Consider the following 13,474-nt stretch of genomic DNA (forward strand, 5'->3'; position numbering starts at 1 on the left):
GTATGCAAACGAGTGGGCGTGGCCTCCCCGTGCAGGGGGGCGGGGGGGCGCGTCCCAGGTGAGGGCGGCTGCGATTGGGTATTCGCTCGGGGGGGCGGGAGCTCACCTGTGTGACGCGCGCGGCCGGGGCCGGGCCGGGCTCAGTCGGTAGGAGCCGCTCGCGGGATGGGGCGCGCGGGGCTGCTGATGCTGATGCTGCTGCTGCTGGCCGCGCTCGGCCCCAGGGTCCGGGGCCACGAGGGGTCGGGGGAGCCCGCGGGGAGCCCCGCGCCGGGGCCGCCGGGTAAGGCCGGGGGGACCTGGGGGCGGGGCTGGGAGCACAGCTGGGGCGGGGGCAGTGTGATAAGGGGCGTGGGTGCTGAGCGGGTGTGGGGAGTGCGCTGGGAAGACTTGTGGGGGGCGTTAGGAAAGTGGGGGCATAGGGGGCCCCCTGGGGAGAATGTGGGGGTGCGATCTGGGAGCATGGGTGAGAGATGGGGGGAGCCCTGTGGGGATAGGGGTGTAGGCCGAAGGGGGGCCTTGCTCGTTGGCTCCCCATGACTGTGGGGCGGGGGCGTGTGACCCCAGTTGCTGCCCTGGCAGCCTCCGGGTCAAACCCTGGGGCTGTAGCCAGGGGTGTGGATCGCTTCCCCTCCCCCAGTCCCCAGCTCTGCTGCTGGGGTTTTAACACCTGTTCAATGTCCTTCAGGGCCTGGCTTTTTGCCAGGGACTTCACCCCCTGCCCTGCCCCCGCCCGGGGGCCGCGGGAGCCTCCCTTGGCTGGGGTCCCCAGCAAAAGGGAGCCCGTCTTGACACCGGGGTGGGGGGTTCGCACACCAGCCAGCCCACCCCGGCTTGGTGAGGCTTCCTGGAAGAACCACCTGGCAGGGTGGTGGATGTTCCCTGGCGCTGTGCAGCCAGATGGCGGGTGTGTGAGTGACTCGACTGGGTGGGGGAGCCCTAACAGCCACCGGAAGCGGACTCTGAGTCCCAGGGCACTGGCAGGGTGTTTGCGCTCGTGTCCCTGGCCAAAGGGTCCCCTCTGCCTGCTGCCCTCCCACCCCAGAAGTGGCTGCACCTCACTGAGGTTTGCCCCTGCCTTTACACTGCGTTCTCTGGCAGAGGGTCTCAAAGCTCTTTACCGAGGCTAGGCCTCCTGTAAGGTCCCTTCGCTGCCCCACTGTGGGCTGGGACCCCGCTGTGCAAGGGGCTGTACAAACAAAGCAAGAAGGTGCCACCTGACCCAAAGAGCTGGTCTGCTGTCCCTAAGGCGGGGTAGTAGAGCTGGGACCTGAACCCAGGAGTCCTGACCCCCGCACCCTGTGCTTTCACCACTGGGCTGAGTATCCTCTGTGTAGCTCTGTGGGTCCCAGGATATTGGAGAGACAATGGGTGAGGTCGTGTCTGTTATTGGACTAGCGGCTGTTGGTGAGAGAGCCAAGCTGGTAACAGAGATGGCCTCCCCCACCTTGTCTCTGGGCTATCCTTTCCTGGGGCAGGGGCTCTAGCAATGGGCATTCTCACGCCCTTGCTCATCCCTGGAGGCGGATGGGATCAGGTTTCAATAGGAGAGTGCCTGCCCTCCCCTCTAGTCACTTCCCGCAGTGGTTCTCACCCGGGGGTGTGCTTACCCTGGGGGGTGCCAGGTCCGTCCACTCATCTGGAGACTGGTCTCGTTTTACAACAGGCTACATGAAAAGCCCTGGCACGGTCCGTACGCGCTAAAATTTCACGCAATGACTTGTTTATACTGCTCTGTGCCCTATCCACTGAAATGTAAGTGCCCTGTTTATAGGCCAGTCGCTTTACTGTATAATTATATGGTAAAAGTGAGAAAGTCGGCAATTGTTCAGTACTCCTGTGCTGGGACACGTCCCTATTTCTGTGTCTGATTTTGTAAGCAAGTGTTCAAGTGAAGCGAAACTTGGGGTACGCAAGACACCTCCTTCCCCGCCTCGCCCCACACTAGGGATTGTCAGCACCAGAACTGTTGTTAGAGGGGCTGGAGGGAAAGGGACGCTGGCGGGGCTCTCGGAGCCAGGATCAGGTTACCTGGGCCAGTCACATCCGGCTAAGGGCAGCCCCAGGCAGCTCGCCATGGAGGGGCGCCAAGGCCCAGGCTGCAGGGGAGCCGAGCAGCGCAGACCCTGGGGCGGAACCGGGGCTCACAGGTGAAGAGGGTGCCAGTCGCTGCCATTTCCCTGGTGTACCGTGCAATCCTCTGTAACCCAGAACCAGCCCCCGCGGGGTAAAGATGGCTCCTCTGCCCTGCTGCTCTGACTGTGCCGACTGAAGGTCATTGGCCTCCAGCAGGAAGCTTTCTGCAGCTTCCTCTCCCCACCCCACCTCCACCCTGTCAACAACACAACTTCCTGGTGAGCGCAGTCTGCTCTGCGGGCCCCGGCCTCCCACGGGTGAGCTCACCCTGCACCGGTGTAACCCAAGGGGTGAATTTAAACAGGGCTAGTTAAACGGGTGCAACCCTCAGGGTGGCTGCTCCGATTTGGGTTGAAGAACAGCTTGTTGCTGCTTAACCTAACCCTGTTCCCGCCAGCGAGAGGAAACCCAAGTGCTCACACGGGTTCGCACTGTTTAACTGGACTTGGCTTTTAAATAGATATAAATGGCATCGGTTTCCCCCCGTAGACGAGTCTGTTCTGAGGGTGTAATGTGCAGAGACACAGAGGGGCCCCGGGAACGCGATAGCTCCCCAGAGCTAAAACTGGGGGGTGGCAAAGATGAAGGGACTTGCCCTTCATTGAGGCCGTGTGGTCCGGAGACTCGGGACCTGCCGATTCAGGGTTGTCTGAAGAATTTCAGAGGGGCGCCGGTGAGGCCGAAGTGTGAGAGCATCACAGGGGATAGCCTCAATTGTTACTGGACACGTGCAGTCTGTGGGATGCTGAATTCACACACGTGGGGTGGGAGCTGGTCACCCTCCTGCACTCAAAGGGCTGTTAAAACTGCTAACCGCATCTATTATGGGAGTGTCTAAGGGCTGGCTGAGAACGGGCCGGGTGTGCGAGGGAGGGGCCGGGTGTGCGAGGGAGGGGCCGGGTGTGCGAGGGAGGGGCCGGGTGTGCGAGGGAGGGGCCGGGTGTGCGAGGGAGGGGCCGTACGAACACAGGCCAGGAGGCTCTCCTGCAGCGGCTGCATCTCCAGAGCTAGCGCCATTGCTGTTCTGTGCCCTGCACAGCGCTTTCCTCCCGTGCGAGACGTCCATGGCTCAGGGGTTATTTCCCGTGTTTCTCCAGGCCAGGGCAGCTCGATTTCTGTCCTTGGGGCAGGGAAACTCAGTGCGGGAGGGGGGGTCTGAGTCTCCTTGTGCTGTTGTTTGCACGGTGGTGTGACGAAGTGGGACTGTTCTTACTGTTTCCTCTGAATAGTGTGGGGGTGCCTCAGTTTCCCCTAGGCAGTTCTTAAGTCTCTAGGGGGTGGGATAAGGGTGTGTGATCCTTGCAGAGCCCTAGAGGGCAGGTGTGTGCAGGGGTCTGGACACAGACAATGGCCAACACCCTGTTTCCTGGCCACTGATGGCCTGGGCCCTTCCCCCCTACAAGGTGAGAGCTAAAGGGTTGGAGAACAAAGGAATCAGGTGACCTCCTGGCCTGGGGAAAGGGACAAAGCCCAGAGGAGGAGGGGCTGGAGGGAGTTTCAGTTGTGGGCTGGCTGGAGACATGGAGTGAAGGGCAGACGATGTCTGGCTCACTGCCCCCCGAAATGGACCCGGCTGAGGGGTCCTGTTCTCTGCACCTGCAAGCTCTGTGTTAGACCATGTTCCTGTCGTCTAGTAAACCTTCTGTTTTACTGGCTGGCTGAGAGTCCCGTCTGGCTGCGGAGTTGGGGGGCAGGACCCTCTGGCTTCCCCAGGACCCTGCCTGAGCGGATTCGCTGTGGGAAGCGCACGGAGGGGCACAGGATGCTGAATGCTCCGAGGTCAGACCCAGGAAGTTGGAGCCGGGTGAGCTGTGTGTCCTGAAGACAGGCTGCTCCCAGGAAGGCGACTGCCCCAGAGTCCTGCCTGGCTTCATGGGGAGCAGGCCCAGAGTATCGCCCGGGGGCTCCGTGACAGGTGCAAAGTGCCACCCTTCTGACATGGGTTGCTTCATGCCCGCTCTGGATTGGGTTAAACGCCTGCACAAGGCTCAGGGCAGCAGAAATGGTGCCCACGGGGCTGGCAGCTCCTCTGGAACCTGGTGTGTGACCCTCCCCTGGCTCGTCAGCCATGCGTGCGCCAGCCATGAGTCATGAGGCCGATGTGAACTGGTCTCCTGAAACCACGGTGGCCTGGCTGGGGAGGGCGTGTGCTGGGGTCACACCAAGGTGGTAACTACGCTGTTGCGTGCCCTGGCTGTGATGTCTCAGTTGCTGGCCGGTCCCTGCCCGGCCCAATGGCAGGTCACTTGCTTCCGGAGGGGCGGGGAGGGGTGTAGTGGAGATGTGAGAAACTCCAGCAGGTAAATACTCACTCCAATCCCGCCTCTCCATTGGCAGGGAGGAAGCAACTTGCATTTAAACTTGGGTGGGCACACTGGAGTGGCCTCTGATGGGGCTAGAATTATTCTTTGCAATTGCCCCGTTGTGCCAGGCGCTGTACACACCTGGGAGCTGCCCACACCAGTGGGTCACAGGGCGACCCAGTTCCTGGCCCAGGGAGGTCACGGTCTGATCGGTGGCTCAGAACTTCCTCTCTCAGGTCCTACGTGTCTGGGATTACAGAACAAACCCTCAGCGAACAGAAGCAGAGCAAACAGGTTCACAGCATCTGTCTCCCCCCCGCCCCTCCCTGTGTCTGAGTGGAGTGAATCATAGCTCCGTCTCTCAATGAAGCCCTCTGTTCCAAGGAAAGCGGGAGGAACTCGGTATTGTCTAGACTGGAGGTGGGCCTCCTGTTGGCAGCGGGAAGTAAACGAGTGCACGTCTGGCTCAGGCCCTGCCTGCAGTGGGCAGTGCGTGTGCCGAGAGGACGATGCCGGCCTGGTGAGCTCTGGTGCATTGAACAAACCCCAGCCCCTGGCAGCTTTAGTCGATCAGCGCCACCAAGGAGCACAAAGTGTCACTGCGGCTCCCTTGCTGAGAGGGGCCATAGAGAGCAGGGATTCGGGGCTTTCCCATGTCTCCTGCCTCTCTGCCTTGTTCCACTGTGAGCTGCAGCGGGGTAGGGAGGGGGCTGAGCGAGCTCACAGATAAGGGCACCTCTCTGACCTCACACACGTGGCTTGGGCGCCAGGGGCTTGAGCCAGCAGCCCACTGAGGCCAGTGGGTTGGATCAGGCCCTGGGAGGGGACTGCTTTGGGGCAGGGGGTGTCTCTTGGTTCGTGGGGGGAGAGGGCCTAGTCTGGGACTGAGCCTCTGAGATGCTACCCCCATGTAAATAATGGTGGCAAGCACCCTCAGCAAACCGAGCGTCCGGGGGTTCGGGTTATTGCAGAGCCGCAGCTCCGGGGCGTGAGCCAGAATGAAACTGCGGGTGGCAAAGCCAGTCCAGCCTGTTTTGGGTCACCGAAGGCTCTGGCCGGAATAGCTTGTGCCAGGAACAGGTGCGCCGGTGTTCTCGGGGGGGCTCCAGTTGCCCTGCCTGGCAGCTGGCGTTCCTGGCACTCGCCGCGCTGGAGGAGTCATGGGAGGCTCGAGCCTCTGTTCCCACAGCTTCCTCCCCTCCCCGGCTCCCTGATCAACCAGCCGAAGGGCTGGTGCAGGGGCCCCATGGAGGCTTTTACCTGCCTTTCCTGGGAGCTGCATTAGGGGCTTGTCTTGTCTGGCAGAATAGGTCGACATGGAAAGCTGCTTTGATCCCTTTGTTTTCTAACTCCTCCTTCCTCTTCCCAGCCCCATGGACTGAGGGGTCCGGGACAGGGACACTGGCTGAGGGGCTGGGCACGGAGACTTGTTTCATTGCTACCTGCCTTTTAAAGGTGACTTACAAAGCGGCGGGGGGAGGCCACTGGGCTTGAGTCTTTGCTGCTTTATGGTGGCTCAAGCCTGAAAGGGTTAAAATAAAGGACAGCCGTTGGGGCCTGGCTACCCCCTGGCTGGCCGTGGGCCTGGAGAACAGCAGGCTTAGCCTGCAGCAGGCACTTGGGGAAGTGAGTTCTGATGCACGGAGAGCCAAGGGGTTTTTATGGGGACCCCCCCCCAGGAGCTGGGAATGCAGCGACTGTTAGCTGGCAGCCTCCCTGCCCCTTGTGGGAGGAGTGCGTTGTAAACAGGCCGGGACCTCGGCTCCTCCTGGGGTCACGGTTCTGTGGGAGAAAGCTGGTCAGGTTTGCATCTGGGTCACTCAGGGCTGTTCCCGCGCTGGCGGCCTGTTGTGCAGCCCCTGGCGCAGGGGCTGGAGCTGGGATTGCGCAATGGGGATTTCTGTAAACAAGTCTGGCTCTGGCCAGGCGGGAGGGGCCTGGCTGTGGAGGCATTGCTGGCTCCTGGTGCCCTGCGTGTCTGACCGTTTTAAGGGGGGTTGACACCCCTGTGCTTCGTTCCAAGCAAGAGGAAGGTGCTGGAGAGCTGGCTTGAGCGCTGCTTGTGGCCCCAAGGCTGCCCTCCCGCTGTGCTAGCTGGTTTGGGAGAAGGCTCCCCTGGCTGTATGCAGGCGCCTCGGGTACAGAGTTAATCCGGACCTGGCCCAGACACTGACGGGGTGGGGAACGGAGGAGACCTGCTTCCACCTGAAACAACACAGAAAGGAGGGCGGGCAAACCCCGAACAGCCTCTCTGAGCGTATCCTGCTTTCCCCTCGGCCTCCTGCCAGGCCTTTGCTAAATCCCTGTTTACCAACCATGGAACCAGTCCTGGAACCAGGAAGCACTTGGAGGGTCTAATTTAGAAACTGCTTTGCAAGAAGTGCTGTGAAAACCAGAAAGCATTTTGGGGGCTCCACACGGGGCGGGGGGGGGCAGCCCCTCACCTTTACAGGCAGCCCTGGGGAGAGCTGGGGTTCTCGGCCCGCCATAGCCCTGGTCCTGCAGCTGTGGGAAGAAACTGGGCTCCACCCGGCAGAGCAATGGCTGCAACACTCTGGCCCAGTTCTCGGCCTGGCATCCCAGGCCGTCGCTTGCACCACGTGCAGATGCCCGAACCGCACTGCCCTGGGTGGGGAGATCAGAGCCAAGGCCCAAGGGCTACAGCCCCGGTTGGGGGGCCTCGAACCTGAGCTCCGCCACCCAGGGCTTCGGCCCGAGGCAGCGGGACTCGGGCTTCTGCCCTGGGCCCCAGCGCGTGTAACGCCAGCCCCGGCGACCCCATTAAAACCGGGTCCCGACCCACCGTTTGAGAACCGCTGCCAAACCCAGCGGACGGGACAGGTCTGAGCGGCGTTCGCTCTGCAGTGGTTAGATGGCTGCCGAGGGGGGGCCCCCTCCGCGCAGTGTCCTCTCGGCCAAGCTGCCATTTCGGACTTTCTCCTGGCCACGGGAGGAGCTGAGGCTGCTTCCTTACCCGCCACGCCGACTAACGCCTGGCTGGGTGGGCTGAGTGCGCGGGTGGCCTGCTGCGCTGACCAGCTGTCTGTAGATTTCCCCGTCCGTCGGGCCGTCTGTGCTGTGCTTAGGTTGCCGGCCGCTCGGGGCAGGGCCCGTCTGGGTCCGGTTTGTGCCGCGGGGTCGGGCGCTTACAAAACGTGAGCTTACCGCTGCTGAGACGCTTCTGCTTTCGTCTCCAGAGCTCTGCCTCTTGCCCAAGGTGGTGGGCAAGTGCCGGGCCGCCTTCCCGCGGTGGTGGTACAATGCCACAAGCCAGGCGTGCCAGCCTTTCACCTACGGCGGCTGCGGGGCCAACCTCAACAACTTCCTGGTGGAGGACGACTGCCGGGCGAGGTGCGTGGCGGCCGGAGGTGAGTGCGCGGGGGGGTCCCGCTGTCGTTTCGGGCTGCGGCCTCGTGTGGCCTGGCTGCTGCGTAGCTTGGCAGAAGGTCTAGGGGGCTGTGGGGTGCCCGGCCGCAGCACACGCCTGCCAGGCAGGGAGCATTAAGGCAGGGTTGGGGACCGAGCAGGAGCAGAAGGAGACTAGGGAAGAAACGTCTCTCGCCCCTGAGCTGCTCAGAGGCACAATGGGCTCGCGGCGAAGGGGCTGGGACTCAGGAGAGTCTGTGTCACGGACAATAATCTGTCCTGGCTCCAGGGAACCCCAAGCTCGGCTGCAAGGCAATAGATCGCCAGGTGCGGTACCCATAGCCAACGGGCACTGACGCGGCCTCCTCTAGCAGGCTGGCCTAGTGGAGGGGGAATGCTTGGCTTGCGCGTTTCGCTCTCAGCGCAGGCCTGACGTTAACCCCCCTTGATTTCCAGATGGGGAGGACGTGAACGAGATTCCGCAGGCCAGCCACAGAGTTGTGCAGAGTGCAGACGGTGAGCATCAGGAGCCCCTGCCGCTGGAGGAGGGCAGGGGTTTCTGGCTCTTCTGTAGGGACCAATCCTGCTCCCCACCCTGGGACAGAGCCCTCTTAGGGCTCTCCCAGCCCTGACTTTGATAAACAGGACATGCTGAGTGGCTCCTTGCTGGGGACGGGCGCCTTTCCCTTGCGTAGCATTGAGATAAGCAGCTGCCAGGAATGTGCCCTTCTGGTGAACCAGGAACATCTCATGGCGCATTGCTCAGCACCCTGCTGACTGCGGCCCAGCCCTGGTGAGCCCTGCAGCCCGTCTAGGCCTGGCGTTCCCCTTAGCCCAGGGCTTGTGTGGAGCTGGATCGTGGGCACTGATGGTGGCGGCTCGACCCTCCCTTCCCAGTGACTGGCAGCTGCTGTTCCCCCTGGCTCCGGCTTCCCATTCCCTTGAGAGCGGGGGTCTGCATGTCAGACTCTGGAGCCCCTCAGCCCCGCTCTTGCCCCCTTCCTCCCCCACCCCCCGAGGCAGGGAGAATGCTCAGGCCAGGGTCACTGAGGTCTCCTCCCCCCGGGGGCTGCCTCCTGCCCTGCGGTGAGTCCCGGGCTGCGTCCAGGGCTGGGAACCTTGTGCCTGGACAGTGGGGGCAGGACCCACCCCACCCGAGTCTGAATAAGTGGCCAGGTATTGCGGGAGTTACCGGCTGGAGAACGATCTGCAACGGCCGCCATCGGCCTCAGGCTGCTCCCGTGTGACCCCCGCGGCTCTGCAGCATCCAGCCTGGTGCTCTGGGGCTGAGTGGGGGCGTTAAAGCCACCTGGCGCCCCTCCTTAGCAGGGCGCATGGGCCGTGCTTAGGGCATTGGGCTAGGGCCTGAGACTGCTGGCTCTGCCCTGCCTCCCTGTGCCCTGGCGTGAGTCTCCCTGGGCCTGTCTGCAGAACGGGGGCGGTGGCCTGGAAGGACGGAGGTGCACCTGGCTGCAGGGCTCAGTAGGGACCTGCCCTGCAAAGGGAGCCTGGAGCTGGTTCTGCAGCAGCTCTGGGTGCTGGATCGGCTGCCGCGAACCGCCCTGACATGCCTGTTTTCTCTCTCTCTCTGTCCCAGAGGAGTCCCGTGGGCGCGTCCAGCCGGCCAACAACACTTTCACCTACGAAGGTAACGTTTCTCCATGCCTCTGGGGAGGCTCGTCTGCCCCGTGGGCCGGGGCCCCATGGGCTGGGCGGTGAGGCCACGTGCCGGGGGTGGGTGTCCGGAGAACTGGTCACGCTGCCCCCTCGCTGAGCGGCGACTCGCGGGGAGATCCGAGCGGCGCTGGCAGGAGCGGAGACAAGGGGCTCGGTTCCCTGCGCTCCGGGGGCTGTGTCCGTCCGTCTGCTGCAGTGGCAGGACGGACGCTGGCTGGAGCAGGTGACCTGGGGGCGGGTTACTGAGCCTACCCCACTGGGGCGATGCACCAAGTGTGTGAGCCTAGGGAAAGCAAGCCGGGTCCTGCTGGGGCAGCGGTTCCTCTGTCCTGGGCTGCTGGGGGGGGGACCCCCTGGGGGCGGGGGATAACCGTGCCCCCCTGCTCTAGGCGAGAGCTTTAACGCTGCTCCCTCGCCCTGCCTGTGCCCAGAGCGCTGCCTTGCCAAAGCCGCCACCGGCCTGTGCCGTGCCTCCTTCCCACGCTGGTGGTTCGACGTGGAGTCCAAAACCTGCCGCCAGTTCACCTACGGGGGCTGCGGAGGGAACCCGAACAACTACCTGAGTGAGGCCGAGTGTCTGGCCAGGTGCTCAGGTGAGTGCGGTCCGGTGTGGGCCTCTGAGTCCCAGGCCTGCCCCTCCTGACACCCCGACGCCGCGTGCCAAAGGGCGAGGAGCCGGGGCCAGTCCCTGGGCGACCTCTGTCCCTGCCCTATCAAACCGCACGGGCCGTGGCCGGGGCTCCTGGCGCCGGGGGGAGTGCGGGGGTAGGAGCAGGCTGGCTCACCGGCCTCTGTGGGCGCCTCCTTGTAAGGCAGAGCTGGTGCTGTGGGGCAGGGAGTGGGGAGCCAAGTCCCTGTGCTAATGCGCTGACCTGTCCCCCCCAGAGTCCTGTGCTGCGCCCCGCCTGACCGGCCCCTGCCGCGCTGCCTTCCCCCGCTGGTACTACGACCCGGCTGCGCAGGCCTGCAAGCAGTTCGTCTACGGGGGCTGCAAGGGGAACAAGAACAACTACCTGCAGGAGGAGCTGTGCCTACGCCAGTGCCGTGGGGCTGCGGGTGAGGGAGGTGCCTGCTCCGTGGGGGCCGCTCGTGGCCCCCCCTGGGCGGCTCCCTGCAGCGAGGCAGGGTTTAGGTAGGGGGCTGGCGGAGCTCTGGGTTGGCCGGCACGGCCCTGGGGATTGCGGTTTGCGTGGGGCGCTGGGCCGGGCCCTCAGCTGGCTGCTGACCCAGGGAGTTGGAAGATGCTCAGGGGGCTAGACAGGAAAGGGGCCGTCTAGGGCGCAGCCCGTCTCAACTCGCCTTTCCCGCTTGCAGGGGGTGCTGAGGGGCCGGAGCCGGGCGTTCACTCCACCAGAGGTAAGCGGCGCTCGAGCGCTCTGTCTGCCACGCGGTCTGGGTGGGATCCCCGTGGCCGGGCTGGGCTCCGCCCTGGGCCTGGGGCTGGGGACGTGGGCAGAGCTGGCCCTGGCTCCAGCTGGGGTCTCCCCACTCCTTGGCCCCTGCTGCTCTGCTCAGGCTGTGCCGGGAGGGGTCTGGCTCCGAACGCTGCGGCTCACTGGGCCTCTCCTCCCCACAGCGGTGGCCCTGGCCGTGCTGCTGGCCATCCTCGTCGCTGTCCTGCTGGGCTCCGTGGTCGTCTTCTTCGTCTGGCTGTGCAGGAGGAGCCAGGAGCTGTCCCTGAGTGTGCCCTGGAGCCCCCTGGACGACAAGGAGTACCTGATGAGCAATGCCTATACGCTGTGAGGCCGGGCGCCGGCCCAGGGGCTGTCCCTGCTCCGCTGGGCTTTGGCCGCGTGTATACAGCAGAGAGCGGCACATGTCCGGAGAGGGTGACTCGAACCGGCACGAGCCGGGTCTGTAGGAATATCCCTGGGTTATAAACTCCCCGCGCCAGCAGCCGCTGCGTGTTTGTGCCCCGGCCACATGGGCGGGGCCTTCGCTGCACCAAGGGCTCTTTTTGGTGTCCTTGGTTCCACTTTTTTAAACTTTTTTTTTAAACTTTTTTTTTTACCAGAATAATTACTGTGAAAACTGCTAGTGGCAGACACCTGGGGTCTCAGACACCTGCCCACCCAGCAGGGCCTCGCTGGGGCTCTGGTGCTGTTCCTCTGCTTAACCAGCCTTTATAATCTTGGGGGGGGGTTGTCTGGTTGGGAAAGATTTAAATAGCCAGATCCCCATGAGTGCTGGCCGCTCACAGCCCATGCCTGCCTGGGGTGCTGTGGGGCCCCGTTCCCTAAAGTGCGGAGCAGCCGCTGGGGGTCCCGCCCTGCGGGGCTGCTCAGGGAGCTGGTGGTAGGATGTCCCCGGCATGGGCGTCGTGAGCGTCGGAGGTATAAACGCACGGTGGGTGCCCCACAGGCAGGGGGTCTGGAATTCTGTGAGCAGCCTGCCCAGTCCCCAACCGCCCCCCTCCGCTCTGCCTCCTGTTGCCACTGAGCAGCTGATTTGCCTGGGGGACCCCATCTCCGCCCAGCCCCTGCCTAGCAGGCCCCGAGCTCCTGCCCCACGGCACGGCACTATGCTGGCTGTAACTTCCTGGTCAGACCTGTCCTGGCTCCAGGCACGCTGGTGCCATGGGATCAGGGTGGCAGCACTGTGGGTGGGGTGGGTGACTCAAACCCTGGCCCTGAACCTGGCATAACAACAGGGGCCAGGAAGTTTCTGGGCTGGAGGGATCCAGCACTGCCCTGTGGGTATATTCCCTTCCCCACCCCCCGCTTCCCTAGCAAGTGTCTGAGCCGAGTCCTCCCATGGGCCCAGCCAGGCCCCCCTAGCCCAGCAGCTGTGGCTGCAGGGCTGAGAGATGGGCCGCCTGCCCCTTGGGCTCCCAGGGAGTGGGTGTGTTAGGCCCTGTTAACTCTTCAGGGCTCTGCAGCCGTGGGCTGGGCAGCCGCAATAGGGGCATGGGCAAGTCCATACCAGGGAGGGCGCCCCGTCCCTGGGAGAGCAGGGCCGTTCTGGCCTGCAGGGTGCTCCCAGTGGCTGGCACTAACCGGAGCTCAGTGCAGCCCACGCTCCAATGCCTTTCCATGGCATAAACCTCCTTGAAACACCCCAGGGACCGTTCTGGCTGGGTCTCCCCTGGGCTGGGTCCCTGGAGCGAGTTGTGGCCGTGGGGCACTCACTCCCCCATTCCAGCTCTGCCTCCGCTCGGTGTCTGATGCCAGCCAGCACCTGGGCCCGCCGCAGCCCCCTGGCTCCCGGTACTGGCGGGGGTGGGCAGGGCCCGTTCTCGCGTCTGAGCCCCCTGTCGCTGGCAGTCTGTCTACAGTGTGGGGCGTGGAGCTCGCTGGGCTAGCTGTTAAATTGGTTTTTTACACTGAGATTTCTTTGAATAAAGGAAAGAAGGAAACCGTTCCTCTCCTGCGCCTGCCTGGGCCCCAGCCCTACCCACACACCTGTGAGCGTCGCACCCGCTGGGGTTCTTTAATGGAGACAAGCTGAGTGCACAGGAGCCGACTTTCTCCTCCCCACTCCCCCCCCCCCAGGACAGGAGCCGCTCTCCCATCCCCTGAGCGCTGGGGGACTCGAGAGTAGTTGGGGCCGAGCCTTGGCCGTTGTCTTCCTGCCCAGGCTGGGGGCCAGGGCGGGGGGCCACACAACTCGTCCAGCTGCAGTGACATGCAGAGCAGGGAGATCAGCCCCGGGAGTCCGTCTGTCTTGCCCAGGCTACTGGCCCCCAGGGCAGAGCCAGCTGCTAAGGGACACATGCCCAGGGCTGGCACCGTGCTGGATTAGCCTAGGTCAACCTGTGCCAGGCTTTGGGTGGGCACTGAGCTAAGCCAGCCTCGGACCTGGCCCCTTTGGCTGAAGCTTGTGGGCAGGGGCCTCGTGCCACGCTGTGACACACGCTGGGGGGGCTGCTGCAGGGCTCCTGGTGCACTCACCAGTGTCTGTCCAAGGCAGAGCAGGGGGTGGCACCGGGCGCGGGGGGGGCAGAGCTCCCTGGGGGGGACGGGCAGGAGCATTGGTATAAAATGGAAACGAGG

At 63.8% G+C, this 13,474-nt stretch overlaps 1 protein-coding gene across 5 annotated transcripts; it reads left to right on the forward strand.

The window, feature by feature from the left end:
• The first annotated feature begins 150 nt into the window (after positions 1 to 150).
• SPINT2 (serine peptidase inhibitor, Kunitz type 2) lies at positions 151 to 12,837 on the forward strand. Of its 5 annotated transcripts, none has more exons than XM_073322324.1 (8): positions 151 to 283; positions 7,637 to 7,807; positions 8,262 to 8,321; positions 9,403 to 9,453; positions 9,872 to 10,075; positions 10,368 to 10,538; positions 10,797 to 10,838; positions 11,059 to 12,837. In XM_073322324.1, exons 1-8 carry the CDS (start codon positions 166 to 168, stop codon positions 11,223 to 11,225), a joined length of 984 nt encoding a protein of 327 aa, XP_073178425.1. In that variant the 5' UTR covers positions 151 to 165; the 3' UTR covers positions 11,226 to 12,837. The 5 variants fall into 5 exon arrangements, with proteins under 5 accessions (XP_073178425.1, XP_073178426.1, XP_073178428.1 ...); XM_073322325.1 differs by having other exon boundaries at positions 9,914 to 10,075; XM_073322327.1 differs by having other exon boundaries at positions 10,368 to 10,614; positions 11,059 to 11,116.
• Positions 12,838 to 13,474: the final 637 nt, after the last annotated feature.

The sequence above is a fragment of the Lepidochelys kempii genome, chromosome 23 (assembly GCF_965140265.1).
Source record: "Lepidochelys kempii isolate rLepKem1 chromosome 23, rLepKem1.hap2, whole genome shotgun sequence".
Lineage (NCBI taxonomy): Eukaryota > Metazoa > Chordata > Testudines > Cheloniidae > Lepidochelys > Lepidochelys kempii.

Excerpts from the sequence above, each read along its gene's own strand:
- SPINT2 (XM_073322324.1), top strand. The coding sequence starts at position 166 with ATGGGGCGCGCGGGGCTGCTGATGCTGATGCTGCTGCTGCTGGCCGCG. Across the intron at positions 10,076-10,367 it reads GTGTCTGGCCAGGTGCTCAG|AGTCCTGTGCTGCGCCCCGC; the intron begins GTGAGTGCGGTC and ends TGTCCCCCCCAG. Across the intron at positions 10,839-11,058 it reads GGGCGTTCACTCCACCAGAG|CGGTGGCCCTGGCCGTGCTG; the intron begins GTAAGCGGCGCT and ends TCCTCCCCACAG.